This window comes from Cebidichthys violaceus, unplaced genomic scaffold, assembly GCF_023349555.1.
Source record: "Cebidichthys violaceus isolate CVI_PGR_0920_01 unplaced genomic scaffold, fCebVio1.0.p SCAF_22, whole genome shotgun sequence".
NCBI lineage: Eukaryota > Metazoa > Chordata > Actinopteri > Perciformes > Stichaeidae > Cebidichthys > Cebidichthys violaceus.
In genome coordinates this window covers 1,186,386-1,211,036 of record NW_027176395.1, presented here as the reverse complement: position 1 = coordinate 1,211,036, position 24,651 = coordinate 1,186,386, and the positions used below count along the sequence as shown (strand labels likewise).

The following is a 24,651-nucleotide window of genomic DNA, read 5'->3' as shown; positions in this document are numbered from 1 at the left end:
GTCACAATGTCCCCGAGCTTCAAATGTCTCGTTTTTGCCGACAAACAGTCCGAAACTATATAAAACAAAGAATATCTTGAATTAGCATGTTTTTATTTTATGTTTGAAATATGACTTTAATTATTACCTGATTACCACAATAGTTGCAGATTAACAATTCATTTCAGCTAAAAAAAAAAAGCATTCTTTTGTTACTTATGTAGAAAGTTAAGTATTGTTTTCTCCTCAGAATAACATCTGCTTTATTGTAACGTGTGAATTTGTTCGGGAGCCGTTCATAAAGATAAACACTGATCCCAGACTTCAGTCCTCCAGAGTCTTTATTGCTCTTTAAGACAACGACAAAAACAAGTTTCATTTTGCATAACAGTAGTACAGCAGCGGCCGAGGGTACAAAACGCTTCTTTAAATCTTTCAGTGTAAAAATAACTCTACTCACACCTCACAGCTGTGCCGTCCTCTCGTAGTGCAAACGCTTCAAATAAAAGTTAGGCACATGATGGATACGATACGATCGCAGTTCAATTACACTTAAGTGCTGATGAAGTAAAACGTCATTCTGAAGTCCTTCTGTGTGTTTGTGGTTTCCGTGTTCATAATGTTCAACAATCGCAGACTGAAGAAACGATGACAGACGCAGTTTAAATAGCGATAAAAGGGCAGTTTGACTGTTTGAGCCGTTAGCGTCTGATGAAGCTTGATTAAAAAAAAGAAAGAGCTAAAGAGTCCTATTCCGCTGACATGACGATTAACCGGGTCAGCTTCTTTGTCTAAGTGCAACTGAGTTTAATACTTTGTCAAAAAACTAACTACATTGCAAAAGCTTATGGTCCCAAGCAACATTCACGACTTCTTCTCCCGCGTCGATGCTTCTGCTTGTAAATATGTGAGCGAGCGTTTAAGTGGCAACTTGACATCTTTCTACTTTTAAGAAAAAAGAAAAAACCTAGCTCAAAATAAAGTAAAATATTTCCCAGATTTACATATGTTACAAATAAAAAATAAATATCAGCTCTGTGTTTTTTTTAATCTAGGCATTTTTATGATTTGTCGAGAAAAATAAAATTAAAAAAAAGGTACAAAGAGCGACGACGCCCGACTCCGACTGACACAGTGCAGCTTATCTCGTAAAGTGTTGCTCCGCCATCAGGAGGCCAGCACGCCCCGGCGGATGATGTCGGACCCGTAGCGCCGGCCCAGAGACGGGTCGCCCCTCAGCTGGTGGGAGTGGCACCGCTTCAGGCAGGGCTCCGTCTCGCCGTCGCCCGGTTTGGAGTCGGAGGCGTAGCCGTCGCTCTCCGCCCCCGAGCGGAGTCTGGTCTTCGGGTACGACGGCTCCGGCGTGTTGGTCAGGGGCCTCAGCAGCGGCTTGCGGTGCTCCTCCTCCTCTTCTTCCTCCTCCTCCTCCTCCTCCTCCTCCTCTGCAGTCAGAGGCCTCCCCCTCCTCTTCGGGATCCTGAACTTCCCCCAGCTTCTGAGGTGTCCGCCCACGTGTCTGTTGGCTGTGTGCGAGCCGTTCGCCTGAGTTTTCCTGAGCCAGCCGTTGGCTTTGGTGACGGCGGCGGCGTCTGAAATCTCGTTGGCCCGGTTGAGTTTAGTGTTGGTCCTCAGCTCCAGAGAGGCGGGGCTTCTTTTGGTCATCCTTTCGTCCAGGAAGTAGTCGTCGTTGTCAGAGTTCCTGATGTCCACCAGCCGGATGGACACAGTTTTCTCCAGGTGCTTCGACCCGAACCTGTTCTTCAGCTGGCTGGGGAAGCTTTCCGTTGCGTCGCTCCTCCTCTTCCTCCTCCTCTCCTCTTGCTCGTGGTCGTTTTCTCGTTTCCGCCTGGCCAGCGCCTCGTGTTCGGGCCCCGGGGCCTCCCTCCTGGGGCCTCTCCTGCACTCGGCTCGGTGCAGCTTGACGGTGATCGTCTCCTGAAACTTTGGGAACCGGATCTCCTGGCTGATGTCAGACTTGTGGATTTTGGCGTCGCTGGTGTCCTCGGCGGGCCCCGACTCTCTGACCCGGGAGCTTCTACCGTCCTTCGTCTCCAGCGGTTTGCTCAGATTCTCCTTCCTGTGAGTGTGGGCGGAGTCAGAGAGGCCCTTTCTGTCACCGCTCTTCCTCTTTTCCTGCTTTAAAGACGCCGGTTTGGTTTTCATGGAGGAGCGAGACTGGGGTCCCTGAGGGGACAACCAGCCCAGAGAGAACAGCTTCTCCAAATCCTTCTCTGGAGGATCACCTGCAACACACACGAGTGATGTTTTCATATCATCGACTGACTTTCAGTGGAATCATATTGTGATGTGATCTTAGAATTACATTTAAACGTTTACATTTTTTCGTCTCCCACAGTCGACCTGATTTGTAAATAATATTGCCGACTCACCCGAGAGCAGCTCGTGGTCGAGCAGCCGGACTTGGTGCTGGAAGATCTGCTCCTGGACCCTCCAGAGCGAGCGCTTCATCTTCTCCCTCCGGGTCACCATGTAGGTGAGGTTACGGACCTGAGGAGCGACAAAGTGTCATGAAATGATTCAACGAAATATTTATGCAGCCATATTTTAGAAATATGTTCCATTGTATTTCTATTAAACATGTCTGCATATTGTATTCATTATAAATACTGGTGTCTATATTTATTTATATACAGTGTATATACACAAATAATGGAGTAGAACCATGTAGCTAAAGTCACTATACTTCAACAGGGCTTCAAAAAGGACTTATGGACTAACTGCAGAAACATAAAAACAATATATTTTTTGTATTTTAGTCTGCGATAAAATTTCATACGGCAATCTAAATGTGACAGAACAAAAGTCACCGTATTTGGAATAAGGAGGAGTGACGTAGAGACGGCAGATACGTCTCTGGACCTGTCAATCACAGTAAGCCCTGCCCCTAAAGCATCCCCTGCTTTATGGTCTGTTTGACTCTAAATGGACCATAATGTACTAAATGGACATCATGCTGTATTGAAGAAGACTTGAACCTAGAGATTGAGACCATAAACTCGAGTGATCTTCTGAAACCTACCCTCTCCAGGTCCTGCCTCAGGTGCGTGAAGAGCTGCAGGCGTCGCAGCAGCACCTCGTGCTCGCGGCGCGCCAGGCTCTCCTCCTCGTCCTTCTTGGGCGTGAGGAGCGGCTGGTTGAAGTTGGCTTTGCGCTTCAGCTTCCAGTACTGGAACAGGAAGTCCACCACCTCCGGCTGCAGCTTCAGGTGACCGGCCACCTCCTCCACCTCCACGAACTGGTAGAACTCCTCCTCCATCTCCTGCAGCTTCAGCTTGCGCAGGCTGACTCTCTTCTCCTGCTGGCGGCTGGCGAGCAGCTCGAGGTCGCCGGGCGCCCCGACGGCGAGGCGAGGAGCCGCGTGGGACGAGGAGCAGGGGGAGGCATCCTCCTCCCCTCTCACCCTGCCTCTCCTCCTGCCCTTCTTGTCTCTGGCGCTCTCCTTCTCCTCCTCGCCTCCCGAGTCTCGCTCCCGGCACTCGGCGCCCTCCAGCCCCGAGTGTTTGGGGCAGTAGGACTTGAACTTGACCTCGTCGTCCTCCGTGAGGATGGTGTTCATCTCCAGGCCGGCGTGGAGGCCGCACGTCACGTGGAAGGCGGTCCGGCAGTTTTTCGCCGAACACTACAGCAGCAAACACACATGAGAGCGCTGTTGAGCATTCGAGAACACAGATATGACATCTAACAAACTCATTTAACGTGCATTCATTCAACAGTCGCGTCGTCACTACAGACCAGAAATAAAGCCCCGCCCCCTCAGAGGGGGGGGTGAACGGTGAGACTCTACCTGAATACACGCTCCGGCCTTCTCTTTGCACAGGCAGCAGATCAGAGCCCACCTGTTGCTGGGGATGTGGGACACGTTGGTGATCGGCTCCATCTTCTCCGGATTCCCGATGCTCACCTGCAGAGCAACGCACAATTATTCAGCATTGTTTTTAACAAATCACTATTAAAGACGCTCAAATGTTGTGCCGATGGAAATGTAAAATACAGTAACCAGACGTTTCTTTATCTTTCCGCCATAAGAGAAGGCAGAAACGGAGTTGGTGAGATTAAAGATAACGTTTATGTCTAAATAATAATCTATTTTCTTAATTTCTTCAATATTGAGAGTGGGCTTTGGGCCATCGTTTAAGGCTGACAAATCTACCTTTAAGATTAAAAACAGTTGTTTTGAAAAGGGAGAAAAAAGGCTGGAATTGTCCTTTAAATTATTTCCATGTGTTGAGTTGCTGGTCATGTGTAAAGATTCAAACAGTACTGGAACAGTGCATCAAACCAGAAGGAGTGACATGTATCTAAAAATGTAAAAAAAGATGAATGATTTGGTACAAAAATAAAGAGTGTAAAATTAGAATCTCATCTCCACCTCTGGGATCCACAAGGCACAGCTGACGTGGACCCACTTGGTTCCGCTCCGGGTGGGCTTCATGGCCCCCCCCTTCTTCGGACACAACTGGCACTTTGGCAGAATGCCGAGGGCGCAGATCCGGCACAGCCAGCTGCCCTTTGGGACTTTCTGGATGCCGTAACACGCCTGGAGAGAAACGCAGAGAGAGGACGACTCGGCTTCAGCAAGAGGAAATCAATACAGCGTCAACAAGAGAAAGTGTGTGTGTGTGTGTGTGAGTGTGTGTGTCTCAGATGAAACCAAAGCAACAGCTGATCTGATGTGTAAGACGAGGCACTTTCAATTTGGTTTTCTACCACAGCGAAGCGAACATAATCATAAAGGCAAATTAAGTCCCTAAGAGCTGCAGCGTTATCACGGTTTGGTTAAAAATGAAATGAGCAGCATTTCATTTATAGATCTTTTGTTTGCACAGCGAGTTACAGTGTGTGTGTGTGTGTGTGTGTGTGTGTGTGTGTGTGTGTCTGACCTGGTGAACGCAGATGTTGCACTTGTCACAGAACACCATCTCATTGTTGTCCTCCCCGTCGGGCGACCGGCAGACGTCACACACCACGTCCTCGTCGTACTCGATGCCCAGCCCCTCCTCCGTCTCCGTGGCGTGCGTCATGTTTTCGTGGCAGCAGCGCTCAAACTCCTCCATCGCCCGCTCCATGGTGATCTCGTCCAGCGGCGGCATGGCTGGAAAAATGTTCATTTCATAAGGTGTTCATGAACAGCTGACATTTTAACCAACAGTGACAATAACTACCAGCCTTTTGCCAAACGTCCCGTCTGTTCTGTGACTCACCCATCTCTGCAAACTCCGCGTTGGCGGTCTGCAGCCAGGCCACGTCCTCCTCGTTCAGGTCGTAGCGGCACATCCCCTCCGCCAGCGTCCGGATGTCCACGTAGCCCAGCGCCTCGGCGCCCGACGTCCGGATCATCTTCTTTGGCTTGACGAACATGACCTCCTTCCCTTTCTCAGCCAACACCCTGCACAGCACCGACGGGAGACATGTGGGTTCACCGTCCATTTCTCTCATAACATTATAGATCAATCAAAAAGCAAAGTAGACAGAAGAAGGTATTTGGTCTTAGACAGAAGAAGGTATTTGGTCTTAGATATGAGAAGGTATTTGATCTCAGCATTTCTCTTTAACTTTGTGCTCCCCGGGTCCCAAACTTTCCGACTGTGAACCCGTCAAATCAAACCGAAACAAAAACAAAGGCTCTCTAAAGAAACGGCCTTTTAAAGTAGTCTCAGGACTTGAACAGGTGACTTCCTCGTCTCCTTTCTCCTTGTCCTAACCTGGTGACCGGCTGTGGGATGGACTGGGGGCTGACGGGAACCTGGACGCCCTTCTCCCAGTCCTGCCGCCACGGGTCGGCCAGGATGTAGTACTCCTCCGGGTTCAGCTGGTACGAGTCGTGCACCTTCATGGCGGTGATCAGGTCGGTCCTGAAAACCTGCAGCAGTCGCATGAGAACAAGAGTCAGTACGGTTTAGAGCAAGCAATGACGCAACTGAAGTGTACAATGTATGCCAATAAATATGTTTCCATAGAGATACTGTATATCAGTGTTAACACAGATTAAAAAAACTACTTGTCAAAACACAGCCAGAGGGGAACCAGCCAATCAGCATTCAGCTTAGGCCCGAGTCATTGTTTTGATTTGATTTGATTGGCTCATGGTCAGTGGGCGTGAACATGTGGCCTGCAGGGACCAAGTCCACAGACTGTACAGTAGATAACGGCAGCCATGTTTCCAGCCCACTGCCACAGCACAACGTCAATATCAGTTCAAACCCCTTTGTGTTCAGTAAATCATTCAAGATTTAGAATGTGACCTAAACATGTCATAATTCACTCTTGATGATGATGATGATGATGATGATGATGATGAAGAGTTCAGTACCTCGGAGGGTTTCTGACCGGTCCCCCTCCTGGGCTGTGAGGAGTGTTGCGACCAGCAGGTGGAATTACCTGGAGGAGAAACACAACAAGGTGTTAATCGTCTCATTTCCTTCTTTAATGAAGAAACTCACGTCCTCTAAAACATATGGATGCGGGTGAAACAAAACGCGACAAAGTGTTTCTGAAATTGTTCACTGATGTCAAATTTGAGCCGGTCTGTCTGACCTGGGAGGATGTCTTTAGAAGTGTCCCTACTCTGTCTCTCAGATGTTGGCCTTCTTTGCTGTTTCCTTAATCTTTGTCTATCGGCCCTTCTTTCCTTTTCTCTCTCTCTTGGTTTCCTTCCTGAACATGAAGTATACTTTTACTGACACTGACAGTAACAAGATAGGAGACATGACAACTAAACTAAAAACTGTTAAACCAAAATCTAAATCGCTTGGCTGATTAAAAAGACATTTACAGATGAAAACGGCAACAAATATGACAACATTGCCACATGATCTCAATGCAATAGTTTACTTAAAGCCTTAAATTATATTCTGTGGTATTTAAGGATAAAAGTTGGCTTGTCCTCTGCAGCTTTTCACTTTCACTTGTGAAATTGAGGAAGGAGCTTGGCCTGATTCAGGTCTATATTTGGACTCTGTATGAATGAGTCAGCAGAGACAATATTTTCGCTTACTTCCATTGTCGGAGTCATCGCTGCTGCTGGGGTGCCTGCTCCTCTTCATCATCGTAGGGACACTTCACACAAAGCAGACGAGAGGTTCAGTTAAACAATGGATCGATATAGCAGCTATGATAAAGAACATTTTTAAACATCTGGGAGTCTCACAAACTGACATGATGTCACAGCGCACAATGTTATACAATGATTAATCCATGACATACTTGAAGAGCAAGTTAACACGGCAACAACTTTTAGAAGGCAACAGAAATCATCGACAATTACACCCATTACACATAAAGTTTCCACCATAAATAAAAGCAAAGGCATGACAAACATTACCAACACGTTGAGGCACTCACACTGCTGCTGAACACAAGTTAATGCGCCGATTTAAGATCATTTCTAGACCAAACAACACAGCAGACTGTCCCTGCAGCCTCTTGCCCATCTTCTGCAGACAGTTCTGAATGTCTCTCAATGTTTACACTAGCTCTACTCTATTAAAATACAAGGTTTATTCAACATAAACAGGTAGATATCAAAGTAAAACAGTAGCAATGACTTGTCGCTATCTGACAGCACACAGACAGCCCCCGTTATCTAATGTTGATGTGTGCATACATACCACAGGCACAACAAGAAGTAACCACAAGCAACACAGGAACGAAACAACGCCTTTGTACGAGTTCAGCTTGCGACGTGCAGAAAGCATCAGCAGGGACTCTAATAGTCCCGACATGTGGACATCTTTTAGGATCTGCCAGCAGCGTGCACAAGGAGAGAAAGTGCTAACAGGCTAGGCTAACAGTAAGCTAGTTTGTGTGACGCCCCTTCTTCCAGCAAACATGCAACCAAAAGTATCGGCTAACTAACACGCAGCTAACTTTAGCTAGCTAGAGTAAAAACACAAGCTGGCCCGTACTGTTAAAGCCTGACAACATGGTTGATTCGTGTACTTTTCACAACGTGGACGCTAATTAGCTAATAAAGCAGACCACATAGCGTTGCAATGTTTTGAATCACACTGCAAATTGCTAGCTAACGTTAGCCAGAGCTAATCAACCGTTACGCAACACGCGGGCCCATACGTGGAAATGTTTTTCTACCATAAGAATGTTGCAACGTAACTTAAAATAAGCCATTTTGCATTACATGGCGGTTAATATCAGGAGGGTTTAACGCTACGCATATTATTCGATACATACGTTAAGTCTGAACGTTAACTTTAGCTGACGTTTGAAGGTTAGCAACATCGGTTAGCTCGTTAGCTGGAGGCTACACGTAGCTCGTTAGCATTAGCTAACGCTGTTAGCACAACGTTAGCTTCTTTAGGTCAGTTATTTGTCAAGGGTTAAGGGTCAATAATTGATTCAAAAGCAAACTACCCGTCACGTGAACACGCTCATGAATGTTTCTAACTGACTAACTAAACTAACTAGTACAACAGTGTTGTTGCGCTATCTTCAGGTTGCTAGCCAACAGGGCTTTACTGGCTTTACTGGCTGATCCACTGGCTGAGGTTAATCTTTGGCGCCATTTTGAAATGACGATGTCGCGTTGCTCGCGCGACCATACTAGAAAAACATCGACTCGTTCAAAATAAAAACATCGTTAAGAAACATTCTGACAAATATATATATGCAACATGACTTAAAACCTGCTTGTAGTTGAAGAAAGGAACAGGACGGTACATACAGAGCACTTCAGGCCGATGAAAGCCGGTGTTTTAGAGTTTTTTGATGTGTGAAGCGCAGGTTTTTTGGCCGTGAGTTCCGCTTGACCCGCATTCCACATACACAAACACTGGGGAGGAGGTTACCCAGACCGGACTGCAGCTGCGCCTGTTCGCCGCTGGAGGGCAGCAGAACCCCCCTGAACCCGGTGTCAAATAATCCAACGGCTTCCAATACAGGAAACTATGGAAGACCATTTCCGCCAGGAAAATAAATAAATTAATTAAAAAATAACGTTTTTTAAAATAAAAAAATTACAAAAAATTACAAATAAAGTTTATACATTTTGTTATTTACAAAAAAAATACAAGAAAAAGTCGAAAATATAAGATACTTTAACACAACAGTCATAGAAGCAGTCATACATTTTTGTTTCAATAGGTATTTTCAATATTCTTTGTCTCTAGTGTCGTTCTAGGATGTCCCATTCACTCCTCCTTTTTTTGGAAAGTACACACACAGAATTATCTATTAAAGAGACAGAATAAACTAGAATTTTGAAAAAGGAAATGCATTTTAGTTAGGAAATGATCACTGAAACTTTAAAGAATGATCTTGAGAGTTTTTATGTATGTATTTTATTTATGTATCTTTATTTTATTTGGTTTATATCTTGTTTGTCTTTTTATGTTCTCAATAATAATAATAATAATAATAATTTTTGTATTTGGTTTGTGTCTTGTTTATTCTTACTTGTCATGCTGCCAAAACGTGGAACGATCAGAGGACAGAAAACAAGCGTACAGAAACGTGTGCTTAATAAAAAAAGGACAGTTTTTATAGGTTTCCATCAAACATCTTGATATTCTGCATTCACACCTCATCTATGACACAAGCACATCACTGACACTGCTATGTATTCAATATATGAACAGCTAGGGTGAAGTAAAATAACACTACAATGGTTTTCCTTCATCAGAATGTCTTCTCAACTAACAGACCAAAAACAGGAAAATGAGAACTTTTCACCACTAGCAGACGGCAATAAGCTGAGGTTTGTCCAACATGCAGCCTGAGAGGGACCCTGAACACATCGCAGGGAACAGGACAGACGGGAACACACAGACACACAACAGCACAACACACAGACACACAACACAGTCACACAACAGCACAACACAGCGTTTTTTTTACTGACGGTTCCTAAATTCTTGAAAACAGATAAATAACCAAACAGATGACTTCTCCACAAAGACAGATTCAGTGATTCATGCTTTGCAAGACGGACAGAATAGATAATATACTCTTTGGAATAATGAACAGTTGGTTTTCTTCTCCCAGCTCTTAAAATGTCTTTTCACCTTTTTCTTTTTATGGATGCTTTTACCATTCATGAATAATGATACACAACATTTGTAGAAATGCTTTCTGGCAGCAGTGTTGTTTATACTCTTGAGGTTTTTCAAAGACTTACTCCTCAGTCTTTTATGCTAAGCTAAGCTAACTGGCTGCTGCCTGAAGCTTCATATCTGTCGTACAGACGTAAGAGTGGTATCAATCTTTTCATCTGCAAAAAAACAAACAAGTTTAACTCTTATCACAAGATCTGAAAACATCACTGGGGTTTGACCACGACATAAACTGGGATTCTATGTGCAGAGACTGGAAACAGAGCTTAAACGTTGATGTCCCACTCCAAACCTTTTCAAGGCCTTGAAAGGTTCAACATGGCCGCCTCTCTCGACCGTCCCGATAGCTCATCTCACGGCCAGGATGGCGTCGTAGGACTTGCCGGTCCGGCACACCTGAACGTTGTGGAAGCCGACCTTGTTGAGGATGCTGGTGTAGCCGGACGGCGGGCGCTCCCGACCCTCCATCTGCACCAGCATGTTGAGGGAGAAGATCTGAGCCGTGACGGGGCCTCGTCTGTTCTCGAACAGCATGGCCTCCACCAGCAGGACGCCGCCGCCTGTCAGGAGGACGACGCACCAAGAACAAAGCGACTGAGCACGGAAACGTAAGAGGGTAAAACGTGCGTTTTTGGGGTGAACTGTCCCTTTAAACTCACCTGGTTTGCAGGCGTCGTAGAGCTTCTTCAGCAGCATGAGGCACTTCTCTTCAGGCCAGTCATGGATGATTCTGGCCAGAACGTACAGGTCAGCAGGAGGAACGTCACCGCTGAAGAAATCCCCTGCATGAACAACAGGAAGTATGTGACCGCTGTAGTCACAAACTACACCCTCCAAAATAACGTTGAATCAAAACAGAAAGATCTCACCACAGGGTTCATTTAGTAGCTGTTCTGGAGCTTTCAATCACATTCTATGAACTTCATCTGCAGATGGAGTTTGCCAGCACAGATGAGAAGTCCTTTAACGCGCTCAACAACAACAACAAAAAACCTCCATGTGTAGATGAAGTTCATGTGATGTGACCCAAAGCTCCAGAAGAGCTATTAAATGGACCTTGTGGTGAGATTTTCTCATATCTGTTATATATAATAAATCTATTATAACCTTCATGACGGTAGGAGATATTTCAGAACGTTTTATGGAGGCGGACCAAATAAAATGGCAACAAAGTATACATACAAGGTACAAATATACATTCAAGAAATACATGAGCAGATACTACATCCATTGTATCTATTTATCTACTCTTCTTCTGGAGAGATGCTAACACAATGACTTTTAGAGAGTATTTCAATATGTTCCAATGTAAATATTAATTCATTTTGAAAAAAACTGACACTGTGTGATTCAGTACAATTTAAATAATTTGAATTCATGACTGTATAATCTAAATATAATGTTTAAAACCACAGTACAAATAACAGAGATAACAGAACTTCTAGTACTATTTATATACTGTGTATATTATATGTATTGCTGTCTGAACCAGCTTTAATCACTCTGTTTCAGATGTTTTAAATAATGTGTGTCATTTCGTCCTCTCTTGATCAGCAGAGGACTGAGACTCACCGCTCTGGAACAGGACGGCGTCGTCCTCCTGACAGAAATGCTTCTGAGCCGTTTCTACGACCGGCGGGAGGTCGAACACCGTGACGCTGGAGGACGGGTACGCCTTCGCCATCTCACGGGCCAGAGCCCCGGTGCATCCTGGGAGTTGTTCACGCAGAAATAATGTCAGTGTGAGAATAGAGTTTGGAAGAAACAAAACATTGTGAAGGCGTCACTTTGGCTTTCAGGTAATTGTGATGTGATTTCTCACTATCGTCACTATTTTCACAAAGCAAACAATCAATTAATGGAGAAAAGAATCATCAGTAAATAGTTCATAATGAGCTCCACCTCAACTACAAGAGTAAAATCCTGCTTTCACATGAATACATGAGTAATAATAATGTAACAATATAATATAGAATAGTAGTCACAGTTTTAAGACTTAAAGTAACATTTAGCTGATTATACTGACATATATATATATAGGCCTTACAAACTTTTACTGATGGAACCTTTTCATTGCAGCAGTTTTACTTGTAATGGAGTAATTTTACAGTGTGGTATTAGTACTATTACTGAAGTACTGTCAGTATGTGAACAACAGGAACTCAATTTATTTTTGAGTAAAATCTAGTTTGAAAAAAACAAGGGAATCTTTTGCATCAGCAACATGGAAATAATATAATATAATAATATAATTTAATAATAATATAGTATAATAATAATAATATAATTTAATAAAAATATAATATAATATAATTTAATAATAATATAATATAATAATAATATAATATGATATAATTTAATTTAACTTAATAATAATATAATAAATTGTATCTCAGTGATTTATTTCATATATTTTATCATTTCCATTTGGTCAAAATGCCAAAAAGACACATAGTTGGACATTAAAAAATACCAATAAAATGTATAGCCATATATATATATATATATATATATATATATATATATTCTTACCGCCAAGGTCTACGATCTTCTGAAAGCAGGAGAGGTTGAACGCCGTCGCGATGTCGTGTCCGTCAAGAATCCACGACGAGTTCATCAGACCCATGAATTTCAGCATCTCCTCCTCTGATCTGAGTGGAAACGTTCACAGGATCATAAAACTCTGACAGGTGTGAGAGAAGTCACACGGTTACATGTGAAGCAGTGAAATCCACCTGTAAACAGCTTGGAAGATGTCCTCCGGTGGAAGGCCGAAGGTCTTCTCGTTCTGGTTCTTCCCCTCCCTGCGTGATGAAAACCAGACTGTTTGTACTCGACACAAATACATCCATACTCGACGCTGATAAGATCCTTTAAGAGGCACGTAACTGGAGTTTAACGAAGCCTTGTGAAATGAGGACAAAGAAATGCAAAACGTCTGGTTTGGAGCCGCTGACCTGACGGCGTCCACCAGGTTGTTCCACAGCGGGTAGATGGTCTGGGACTGGTAGATGATCATGTCGTGAAGAGACTTGCCGCTGCCTTTGGCCAGGTAGAGATTAGCCACGTCGGAGCTGCTGTACAAAGCTGCATAACAACAACAACAACACATTCTCAGTTTAAATCAGCTCTCAGTATGAACAGCAGCTAGTCAGATAAAGGATCAGTCGACCGTCGACAGATAAAATTCTGAACTTTCTCCAGTTCCAGCGTCTCAAATGTGCAGATTTTCACGCTCCTCTTTGTCACACATGATATTAAACTGAACATATTTGGGTTTTGGATTGCTGTTCAAATAAAACAAGCTATTTTATTATGTGGCATTGGACTTATTATGCTTCCTTGTGATTTTTTTTTTAGACAAAATGCAAGTTAGTTGCAGCCCTAAAGTTCAAACAAATCCTAAAAAATTAAATTATTTTTTTTTACTTGTCGTGAAATACAGTAACAGTTATGCAGATAGTTTTTTTGTTGTTGTTGTTTTGTAAAATGATTCTTTAAAAAGTGAGAAATAGCATTACTCACAATACTTGTTAATATTGTCAGTTTATTGTTGGTTTTGGTCTTTTTCTTGGGATTCACTGACAATAAGAAAAATGTAAAATAGCACAAAGTTCATCCTAAAGCTCTGCCTTGTTGGTGTGTTCAAGGAAGCGCAGACATCTGGGTGTCCCTCAGATGTCAACGTTCATGTATTTTCATGGTTTGTTCGGGTGTCCACTTGTAGTGTGTATTGATACACTGACACAGAGTTAATGTGGTGGTCTATTCTGTCGGTTCATGTCCTCCTCCTCCTCCTCCTCCTCCTCCTCCTCCTCCTCCTCCTCACCTGTCCCGTCTGTGGTCTCCACCTCCAGGATCTCCATCCCCACCAGTGCGTCCAGCAGCCGCTCCATCCCGTCCTCACTGGTGCTCAGCTCCAGGGCTACATGCTGGGCGCTCAGGGGCTCCTGGGCCTTCAGCAGGAGGTCGAACACTCCCAGCTCACAGGCCGAGAAGATCACCTGGAGGGTTCAACACGGGATTCAAACAGCTCGTCTTCTACGTCATTACAGACAACAAACATTTTTATAAACATCTCTTACTATTTCATGTTCAAATATTTTGATAACTGTTATTCATACAAGTGACTTTTTTTTTGGCAAAATACAAAAAAACTGCTTTGAAAATGTGATTATTTTACTGTATTTTATGATACTGGACCATATTCACACATATGTACATACATACATACAGTATATACACATACATATATATACATACATACTCACACACATAAATATACACACATATATACACATGTATATATACATACACACACATACATATACACACATATGTATATATACATACACACACATACATATGTACATACATACATACATATATATATATATATATATATATATATATATATGTTTATATATATACATACATATACGCACATATAAATATATACATACACACACATACATATTCACATATATACACATAAAAAATTCTATAAGATTAATAATTAAAGGTTAAAACAAATAACAACAAAATAACAACAAAACAACAACAACAACAACAACAACAACAAAAGTCTCGTCCCAGCGTGTAACAGTGAATTATTTTCTGTTTTTTGGTTTTATTACGATATTACACAAAATATCTTCAGGTTTTAGGAACAAAACAGACAACATGAAAATGTGTAACTTGGGCTTTGGGACATTTTATGATACATTAGTGCATAAATCAAACAAACGTCACCTTTGAGACCCTGAAGCCGTTGAAATACTCCAGAAGTTTGAACGGGTAGTCCAGCTCACTCTGGGACAGATGCTCTGCCATCCTCCTGCTAAGCTCCGATCTAAACTGCGTTAATAATAACCGGAGCGATCCACGCAACTTTGGACAAAACACACCGTCTCTCGGATCACCGCTCTCCCGGTGCTGCTGCACGGAAAAGCTGCTAAAACGATCCGATTTTTATCGCTCAAAAACAGCCAAGATGTCGCTGGTGTGTTCAGGAGCGATGCACCGAAACGGTCGACGGACCATCAGCGGGGGAAACGCATCGCTGCTCCGGACCTCTAGAGATGATCCTCTGCGGCGTCTCGCTGCTGTGATGGCCGATAAGAAGCAGCGACTAGTTTCACTTAAATACATACACACACACACACACACACACACACACACACACACACACACACACACACACACACACACACACACACACACACACACACATCGCTGTGAGACGTTGCAGTTCCGAGATCATCCGCAGCACCAGTGGGGCGCTGTTGAGCTGTGTAGTGATTATGAGTGTGGTTCTGTGATTCTGGTCTGACCCTAAAGGGAAAAATACAAAAAGTATATATATTTAAAGATAATATAAACTGACACAAAGCGTGGTTGTGCGCCTTTTTGGTCTAATTAATTTGTCTAAGATGTTAAATACACATTTTGTTTTGTTGTTCATAACAAGACTGGGAATTCTTTATCAATTATGCCTAAAGACTGTCAGTAATAATCATATTCTGAGTCTTTGAGTTAAATGATAAATCTTATACTTGCAGTTGGCAAATTTCAGAGATACATTTCATTTGATTGACATTTACTTGTTTGTACAATAGAGATAAAATGGGTCCAACAGTAACATAAATATTCACATCCTTTAGTTTATTAAAGATATACTGAATTATCAATTTAAAGATTATTTTCTGTATTTCCTTATTGCACCTTTCTGTTTATAAATTACTACTTCTGTTTTGTAAAAATAATTTGTCCCACTTTTAGTTTTATTTAATATCTTGTTCATTTTTGTATTTATTTTCTTTTTTGAGTATTGAAATATGTCGCAGAATGTTTTTAATCTATATCTGTATTTTCCTATTTATTTTTTCACATTAAAATATCTGCATATTATTTATACTTAATATTACTATTAATTATAAATTTTTCATTAATTTATTTTTTTCCAAATACATTTTATTTAAAAAAAATGTTACATTAATTTGGTCCCAAAAAGATTTTTCCCATATTTATATATATTTATTTATATATTTCCCAGTTTGTGTTCTCATTAAATAACTTCTATATTATTATATTATTCTCATTATGTCCTTACATACTTTACCCCCTTTATTTATATTTTTCCTGTATTGATGTATATACATCACATAAATACAAATGATTTACTATCTCATATATTACACAATGTTTATGTTTATGTCACATTTGTGTTATTTAAGCCCATAATTAGTGATACATTCAGGAGCCAACAGTTCTCCATTAATAAAACCTCTCCTCTCTTCTAGTGTTGGCTTCCTGCTTGAACTTTCCTTCCTTCATGTTTTCTGTTGGTGCTTGTGAACATCTGGAGTCGATAACCGTTCTGTGAGACGTTGGTACATTCTGTTCCTGACTCCACGCGGTCACAGCTCCTCTGCTCTGAAGACATTCAGGAGGAAGAAGAAAATGATCCCCAACCGTTGAACTGTGGAGTAAACACACAGAGGTGCTGCGCCAAACACAAACATGAATGTCTTATGATAATAATCTGTTGATGAGTTTGATCCTATATCAAAGTTCTCCGCTGACCGAGGACACTTTAAACGTCCTAACGGACAACAATCACGCCGCCTCTAAAAGCGAATAAACTCCAGACGTCTTCAATTATTAACCAAATCGATTTATTATGCATGAACAAATCCCTTCCTGCCTCTGTCACGCAGACACGCACACACACACACACACAACATTTAAATACATGACGTGGTGGGAAATTCGGCATAGCTCACTTTGTTGTTGCACATGCTTTAATAAAATGATAGATATATTTACAGGATAAGCAACGTCTCCGAACAAAACTCGCAAGAACAGCTCCCGGTCCCGCCCTGCAGCACTCTGAACACTCCTGTTGTTGTTGTTTAACGGGGGGGGGGGGGGGGGGTCACCCACGTTTAAAAAGAAGTTCAGAACCAAAAGAAAAAGAAACAATGGGGGTTTTTTGGCCAATACGACATAGCATGATACATATCTGGAGTTCATCACCTACATAAATATGGCAGTAACACTGAGTAATTCATACGGTCTATTTACAACGTTTGTGAAGTGGGGAATATTACAGTCTGTGCTGACGACCGACGCCACCTCTTGGGGGGGGGGGACCGAGTCCAGAAAGCAAGCCGAGGCCTCCGCCCCCTCCTCCGCGTTAGAACGCTCAGGACCGACGCCACAAACTAAATAAGGCACAATTAATACTTGGACCATTTTTCAGGGGAATCTACAGACTTGCAGCCGGCTTTGTGAGGCATGTAAACAATTGAGTCGATTGATTAGGACTGCCTTCCATCACGTTCCCTTTGTATTCCCGATCAGTGATTCTGTCCGTCCGACGTCGTTCAAAACAGCTTTCATATGGCAAAGACCTTTAAACCCCCCCGAGCCCATCCAAAATAAAATACCCCCCCCCTCCCTCTATGCTACTCGACAAATACAATCACATGGTGACAAACAAAGAGAACTAGTAGTGCAGACACTACAAACACAACAGGAAGATGCGACGCCCCGTGGATCTGAGCGGCGCTGGTTCTTAGGTCTCAGCGCCGCTCGCTCCACGACGGGAGAAATTATTCAAAAAACAAACAAACAAACAAAAAAAAAAAAAAAAACAGATTGATTGATAAGCTGTCCGAAGCTGAAGCGGCTTCAGGTGAGACTAACCCGAGATAAAAAAAGAGAATCCGTCCCCGATCATCCTCACCTCTGACCCCCCCCCCCCCCCCCCCCCCCCTTCTGGAGAAATGACTAAAAATATGTTGTAGTTTTGTTTCAAATACATCTAAATGGCACAAACCAGCCCCCCCCCCTCCCCCCCTGTTTTCTGTCATTTAAAAAAAAGCCCTCATCCAAAGGTTTTCACCCGCTTCCTGTTGGTGGTCCAGAGGGAGGGAGGTCTGGGCGTGGAGACGTGAGTCCTTCCAGAGCAGCCACGAAAGACACCGGACAGATTCAGGAGGTGAAGAGTCTTTGGGGAGTAGTGGAGGGTGGGAGGGGGGGAGAGGGGGAGAGAGGAGGGGCAGGTGGGTGGAGGTCTGTCGCAGCTGTTTGGGGGCTCCTGGCTTTGGTCGGTGTGATGGAGAACCGCTCAGTCGTGCTTCAGGTGGTCTTTGATGTCCTCCTCGTCCGTGTACTCCGACGGCTCGTCTCCCGGCTTCAGCAACCTCCCGACGTAGTCGTATTTTTCTGCAACCAAGCAGTTTGAGTTGGTCTTCATGCAAAATGTAATCACTTTGTATTTTTCCTTTGTCTTGTAGAGATATACATCTAGATATGTATTTAATTATCAGTTAATCTGTTATTAAGCTCCTTCTTTTCTAAAATAATCGCTTGATTTTACAAAAAAACAACAACATATTTTCTGAAAAAGCGTCAGTGAAGAATGTCCATCAGTTTTCCTAAAGTGCAAAATCAGAAAATATTGAATTTACTATCATGGAAAAACAAAAGGAAATTCACATTTAAGAGGCTTGAAAAAACAAAAAACGAACTCAAAAATGTTGAAAACTATATTATATTAAATTAATAAAAACTAAATGATATTATGGTAAAGTAAATATCTTTGAACTATTGACAAAAGTTAAAAAGGTGAAACGTGATTAATGGATTCATCAATTCAGTCGTGAAAATAACAACCAGAAGTTAAACTGTTTGTTCATATGATGGAATACTTTCATGTTGTTATTAAGGATTTTATTTTATTAATGTCCATTAATCAGAACAGGAGAACTGTAGTTCACATGTCTTCAGGGATGAATTAACTCAACGTTTGAATTAGTTGAAATGCTTTTAACAATTATTATAATAATAATTAATTGATTGACAGAAAATTAATCTGCAACTATTTTGACGAATGTTCAAATTTTAAAGCAAAAAACATCTCAAACATGGAATTTATTATTTTTGGGTTTTTTTGGACTTTTGCTTAGAAAAAGATCACTCATATATTATATATATATTATATATATATATATATATATATATATATATATATATATATCTCAGTTTGTTGTTTTTAAGAGAAAAAACATTTTTGAAGCTCGAATGAGCAAATTTAGTTTTGCATCTGTGATTCTACGACTCCTCAAACACGTAACTCATGATCAAAACTGTTGCTTATTAATGATGACTGACAAATCAAAAGTTGCCCTGAAAGTTGCCCTGAAAGTTGCCCTGAAAGTTGCCCTGAATGTTGCCCTGAGTGTCGGGGAGAACTCTGGACTTGGTAGACAACATGCTGGGAGTGATTCACTGACATCATCTTACATCATGTAATCAGAGAACATGTGGAGACGCCAAAAGCTAAAGCTGCCTCTTCCAGCTTTAAACGTCTTATCTGTGAACATCCAGAGGATATTTAAGGAAGCACAGAACCAGAACTAGACACTTTGCTTTGAAATGAAACACCAGCGTTGAGGTCATTGAAGTTTAAAGTACGTCTAAAAAGTACAGGATGTTGTTCCGACTGTAACGTGCGTTTTGGATCCTCGGTTTGATCCGAGGCCCTGTGGGAGAGAAGATCCACTCTGTGGAGGCATCTGTGAAATCTGAGCCACATCAATGATCTGTGGAGCGTCTCCTGAGTGGAAACAGGAGTTCAGAAGCCTACCCATGAACTGCATCTCCCACTCCCTCACGCTCTCCATCTGCACAGCGTTGAGGTCCGACAGGTCGTCGTACTCGTCCCTCAGGGCGTCCTTCTCCAGGCAGAAAGTGGCCAGGCCTCTCGAAGCATCCCGGCCCGCGAAGATGCCGTAAGGACCATCTGAGGGAGAAACGGACGAGTCAGCACCAACCAGGGAAGAAGCACCGTCCGCTGCTGCAGGTGAACAACCAGTCCCACTGAGACGCTTCACCGGGAATCCACCGGTGTTGAACCGTCTGACACGGCTTCAAATACAGAGACGGAGAAAAGTGGTAAAAAACCAGCAACAAGTTCACCCTCTGCGATTAACCCAGAACCACGTCATGAGACTGCCGCTTCACGTTAAAAGCCTTTAAGACGGCCAAGAAGTAAAGCACTCGAACGCAGCGAGAGTACAAAAGGCCTTTAGACTCCAGAACAAACAAAAAAAGTGCTGACGAAAGCAGAATTTGTGGTTCAGAGCGACGCCGTTATTAGAGCTGGAAGATGTATTAATATGGACGTGATGTTATGATGTGAAACGTGATCTCAAAGAGTCCCTTTCAAAACGGGCCTCCAGCATGCATTAGTTACAGAACCGCTGCAGCAGTTAGTCCAATAAGCCATTAGCTGATTGTCACTAAATTAAATTAAACTATTCTGATCACTGATTTATTGCTCACTGGTTCCAGCTGCTCATTTGTGATGATGTGTTTGCTTTTCTTATGCTGCATCGGCTCAAAACTCGAAATAATTATGTGATATGAAAATAATAATAACAAGAAGAAGAAATAATCCAGTGTGCAGACACTTCTATTCAATCTATTGCATCTCTTTGTCATATATGAGTAAACTGAAATATAAAAAACTTCTAGTTTAGAAGTTAGTTGCAGCTGCAAGTTTAATAAAAGTTCTAAACTTGAACTTTTCAAGAAGAGTAAAACATTAGTAATGAATGATTCTAAATGAAACCCACACTTCTACCTGCATATGTAACCATATACTGGCCAATATCACTTTTAAACATGAATATATGACCTCAAACACACCTTTGACATGTTGTTATTATTACGACACACTCAGCTAATATCAGCCCGAGTATCGATAAAGGAGGATTTATCGGTCCAGCGCTATCATCTGACTGTTGTTAGGAATCAAATCAAGTCGTTTTGCTTCAGCTATAATATGATCACATCATCAGTGGAGGACCTGATCTGGTAGAACACTACCTGTATCAACAGAAAGTGTAATCATAACTATCATTTTGAGGCGTTAACCCTTTCTGATATTTCTTTCTGTCCACTAACGAGCAGCTGTTGTTGTTGTTGTTGTTGTTGTTGTTGTCCTGTCGACCAACACATTCAGCCTTCATGAAACATTTCTCAAGCGGCGCCCCGAGCCTCCCTTGATGTTTCTACTGTTTTTTGAAAAAAAGAAACTTTCTTTTTCCTCCAGAAGAACATCATCTGACCAGCATGTGAAGCTCTGCAGGCCCTCAGCTGCAGAGCTTCACATGCTGAAAAAAAAGAACTGCGACCGTGAAGCAGAGACACCTTATCACCTCACAGATTAGATGTGCTCATACCGTGCATTATTAGCATTTTTACAGATAAAACCGAAAGCTTGAGTAACACTACTAACATGCTGATGTTCTTATTATTATGATTTATATTGGAAGTGTCAAGACTCACAACAAAGAAGAGACGATCGTCTCTGAATAATGCAAAAAGTGTGTGAGCTCCAGCTGGACTCTCCTCTAACAAGTAGTGCAGGTCTGCAACAGACTACTTAACATTTCCATTACTTTATTAATAAATGCGCACGATCTTGTCTGAGCACCTAAAGTCAACCGAACCCCCCAAAAAAGTATCAACAGGAGGCACACTTTCTAGAAAATAGACCAAACTTTCAATATTCAGAAGCTGAGCCAAGAAAATGTTTTGTGTTCGTAACCAAACGACTTATGAACCGACATCTGTGTCAGCATGAAGTCCAGCGTGATAAACACACACAAGACAGTTTATGATGTGACCCAGTCAACTCCTGTCTGCCTGTCTGTCTGTCTGTACTGTCTGTCTCTGTGTGTGTGTGTGTGTGTGTGTGTGTGTGACATCATGACTGGACTGCACTGATTCAGGCCTACTTGGCTCGGTGCTGGTGGTGTCGGATAGCAGGACGTGACACATGAGACTGCTGGGAATGTTGCTTGAATAATTATAGTTTATTACAGAGTTGAGGGGCGAGTCCTGCAGCTGGGAAGGAAAATGTTGATTAGCTGGTTAGCCTAGCTTGGCAGAAATAGAAACACTTATGGGCTGACTGAAGCATGCTTAGTGGAAATAGATTATGATTATTATAATAGAGCTACAGTTCACTTTTACTTTGCACAGCAGAGATGCCAGTAAAACAAACCACAATACGTATTTTCTGCAGAAAATTAGCAAGATGCATTAATTATTTTAAGATTTTAAAACAGTGGTGCAAAGTTCCCAATAATCATGCATGATGAGTCCCATCAGTGTAAACAAGACTCCAGACCAGACACCCAGACAGTGTGTCTGTGTGCACGTCAACAAGCTAACAGGCTAGCAGGCTAGTTAGTTACAATCCTCCAGGCTTAACTAAACTTTCAGTAAAAAGTTTCATAAATATAAAGTTCAGGGGTGTTTACGCATCACCACAGGAGGCACGACCCCACCAAAAAAAAAACACAGCCAGTGCTAGTTAGCCAACAGCTAGCATATCCTATTCAATAACACAGACAAAAGAGCTAAGCTAAGCTAACCACAACCGTTTGCGCCCAAAAATGATGTTTTTGTTCGGGGACAACTTGGACGTGTCAGCTAACTCACCCGGATGTTAAAGTGCTCCATCTACTCACCTTTCCCGTAAAACTTTTTGCCGCTGGTCACGTCGAAGATCTTCATGTTGACGGCCATCAGGATGCGCGGGTTCTGGAGTCCGTCGTACTCCCGCAGCTGCTCCAGAGAGAAGTCCCGTCTCCTCATCTTGGGCAGCGCCGAGGCCTCGTCGCTTTGGGCCGCGTCAGCGACGAGCCGCTTGCCCCACCGCCGGTAGGCCGCCACACAGGCCGCCACCACCAGAGCCAAAATACTGATGTTCAGCAACATCGCCCCGAGGCCGTAGAGCGTGAGACCGTCCGACTCGTCCGCTGCTGCCCCGCCGCTCGTGTCAACTGGTCCGCTCGAACTGTCTCCATCGTCCGCCATACTGCACACGGTTGTTAGCGCCTACCAGCCAACTGGTAAGATGGTGCGTTCAGGTGCTGTCGGAGAACAAGCGGGAACCACCAGTTGAACGAGTTGGTTACATTGTGGTCTTCTTTGGTGCAATGTAAACAAGCTTGTTCGCTTTATAGGGCCTTAACTCTCGATTACTTTCACTATCGAATCAATCATTTCACTTTTACTTTTCACTTTTCTGTTCTATTTCTGTTTTTATTTGTTGATTTTACTAAATTATTTGGCTATATATATATATATATATATATATATATATATATATATATATATATAATTTTATTTATTTCTTGTTTTATTTGTATTTGTTGATTTTACTAAATTATTTTATTAAATATATATATTTTTTTATTTTATTTATTAATCTTGTTTTTGTATTTGTTGATTTTACTAAGTTATTTTACTAAATATATATATATATATATATAATTTTATTTTTATTTGTTGATTTTACTAAATTATTTTACTATATATATATATATATATATATATATTTTATTTATTTATTATTTTATTTTTATTTGTTGATTTTACTAAATTATTTTAGAGGAGCCCTCTGGAGGCATAAACATGGAGTTTTGAGTTTTGATTTATTTTGTCTTTTTTACTGAGCTCATTGCTCAGGTTAAGTGTATATATCAATGTTCAAAATGGTTCCTAGTATGACTTCAGTTCTGGACTATCCCATAAAAAATAAAGTGTGTGTGATCTCCAACCTGTTTACGATCCATCCAGCACACATCTGTTTTACTCACCAACTATTCATTTTACTATTTACCATCATAGACGTCTAAGAAAACCAGAAACTGTTCTTATAGCCACTCGTTTGGGTTGAGCTCTGGGTTCTCCATTTCCCACAATGCAGCTTGATATCATCTCTTTCTAAAAGCCTTCCTGTTGATTTGGCCTCATCTCTAAACCTCTACATCTTAATTTTGCCCTTTAATTAAAAACAAAACAATCAAAAAGCGAATCACTGTGAGCATGAATTAAAACTTGTTTCATGAGTGTTTACATCAGGTCTGAACAGTTTATTACATTGCATCATTTGACATTATAGCGTTTTTATAGTTTAACTGTCAGTGATTGAGTCAGTGGTTACACATTTATTATGTTGTGACATAAAACTGTTTCAAAGTACAACAATGAGGAAAATTAAATATGATGCCAGATCAGATACATTTTATATTTTATGTTTCATAATCTCGCACTAGCTTGGCAGTACTAAAATTTAAATAAAAAAAGTTATTATAAAATATTAAAACGACAGAAATTACACATCAATTGACAGTCCCGTTCAGAGCCACTTCTCACTTAAGAGCTGACGTTTACGATTACACCTGAAGGCATCAAAACACACGCCTTCCACCGTGTTTAATTTGCGACGTGATGCTTTTTGTCCCTTCATCGGGACCCGTAGTGTCACAGGCACTAACTTGTGATCAAAGTAGAATTACACAGTAACTGAAGTATTTCATGTTCTGAAAACACTTTTTAGAAGATTATATCAGTTTCTTAAATGTTAAAAATGATCATGTGAGCAGACAGAGGCCCTTTCAGGCCCAAATATGAATACTATAAATGACATTTCTTTCATTTTAGTGATAAATGTTTTACTTAACGTTACATCACTGGTTGTGTTTGGCTTTTAGCTCAC

At 41.8% G+C, this 24,651-nt stretch overlaps 3 protein-coding genes across 7 annotated transcripts; all 3 read right to left on the bottom strand.

The window, feature by feature from the left end:
• Positions 1 to 302: 302 nt before the first annotated feature.
• jade1 (jade family PHD finger 1) lies at positions 303 to 8,790 on the bottom strand. Of its 4 annotated transcripts, none has more exons than XM_068717803.1 (11): positions 8,678 to 8,790; positions 6,995 to 7,056; positions 6,311 to 6,378; positions 5,703 to 5,860; positions 5,202 to 5,386; positions 4,881 to 5,092; positions 4,370 to 4,537; positions 3,785 to 3,901; positions 3,020 to 3,619; positions 2,370 to 2,487; positions 303 to 2,222 (listed from the first exon to the last, which is right to left on the bottom strand). In XM_068717803.1, exons 2-11 carry the CDS (start codon positions 7,044 to 7,046, stop codon positions 1,147 to 1,149), a joined length of 2,754 nt encoding a protein of 917 aa, XP_068573904.1. In that variant the 5' UTR covers positions 7,047 to 7,056; positions 8,678 to 8,790; the 3' UTR covers positions 303 to 1,146. The 4 variants fall into 4 exon arrangements, with proteins under 4 accessions (XP_068573904.1, XP_068573906.1, XP_068573905.1 ...); XM_068717805.1 differs by lacking the exon at positions 8,678 to 8,790 and adding an exon at positions 8,368 to 8,611; XM_068717804.1 differs by lacking the exon at positions 8,678 to 8,790 and adding an exon at positions 7,608 to 8,359.
• Positions 8,791 to 9,466: 676 nt separating this feature from the next.
• Positions 9,467 to 15,294, bottom strand: asmt2 (acetylserotonin O-methyltransferase 2). 2 transcript variants are annotated; one of them, XM_068718072.1, is made up of 8 exons: positions 14,817 to 15,294; positions 13,894 to 14,068; positions 13,022 to 13,151; positions 12,800 to 12,868; positions 12,597 to 12,715; positions 11,637 to 11,774; positions 10,724 to 10,846; positions 9,467 to 10,624 (listed from the first exon to the last, which is right to left on the bottom strand). In XM_068718072.1, exons 1-8 carry the CDS (start codon positions 14,895 to 14,897, stop codon positions 10,413 to 10,415), a joined length of 1,047 nt encoding a protein of 348 aa, XP_068574173.1. In that variant the 5' UTR covers positions 14,898 to 15,294; the 3' UTR covers positions 9,467 to 10,412. The 2 variants fall into 2 exon arrangements, with proteins under 2 accessions (XP_068574173.1, XP_068574172.1); XM_068718071.1 differs by having other exon boundaries at positions 9,467 to 10,846.
• Positions 15,295 to 16,719: 1,425 nt separating this feature from the next.
• pgrmc2 (progesterone receptor membrane component 2) lies at positions 16,720 to 23,020 on the bottom strand. The gene is made up of 3 exons (XM_068717830.1): positions 22,616 to 23,020; positions 19,720 to 19,875; positions 16,720 to 18,296 (listed from the first exon to the last, which is right to left on the bottom strand). The coding sequence occupies exons 1-3, from the start codon at positions 22,962 to 22,964 to the stop codon at positions 18,199 to 18,201; spliced, it is 603 nt and encodes a 200-aa protein (XP_068573931.1). The 5' UTR covers positions 22,965 to 23,020; the 3' UTR covers positions 16,720 to 18,198.
• Positions 23,021 to 24,651: the final 1,631 nt, after the last annotated feature.

Excerpts from the sequence above, each read along its gene's own strand:
- jade1 (XM_068717802.1), bottom strand. The coding sequence starts at position 7,430 with ATGGGCAAGAGGCTGCAGGGACAGTCTGCTGTGTTGTTTGGTCTAGAA. Across the intron at positions 4,538-4,880 it reads GCAACATCTGCGTTCACCAG|GCGTGTTACGGCATCCAGAA; the intron begins GTCAGACACACA and ends GTTTCTCTCCAG. Across the intron at positions 2,488-3,019 it reads TGAGGCAGGACCTGGAGAGG|GTCCGTAACCTCACCTACAT; the intron begins GTAGGTTTCAGA and ends GTCGCTCCTCAG.
- asmt2 (XM_068718071.1), bottom strand. The coding sequence starts at position 14,897 with ATGGCAGAGCATCTGTCCCAGAGTGAGCTGGACTACCCGTTCAAACTT. Across the intron at positions 13,152-13,893 it reads GGAGACCACAGACGGGACAG|CTTTGTACAGCAGCTCCGAC; the intron begins GTGAGGAGGAGG and ends GTTGTTATGCAG. Across the intron at positions 11,775-12,596 it reads GAAGATCGTAGACCTTGGCG|GATGCACCGGGGCTCTGGCC; the intron begins GTAAGAATATAT and ends AACAACTCCCAG.
- pgrmc2 (XM_068717830.1), bottom strand. The coding sequence starts at position 22,964 with ATGGCGGACGATGGAGACAGTTCGAGCGGACCAGTTGACACGAGCGGC. Across the intron at positions 19,876-22,615 it reads CAAAAAGTTTTACGGGAAAG|ATGGTCCTTACGGCATCTTC; the intron begins GTGAGTAGATGG and ends TTTCTCCCTCAG. Across the intron at positions 18,297-19,719 it reads GTGGGAGATGCAGTTCATGG|AAAAATACGACTACGTCGGG; the intron begins GTAGGCTTCTGA and ends GCTTGGTTGCAG.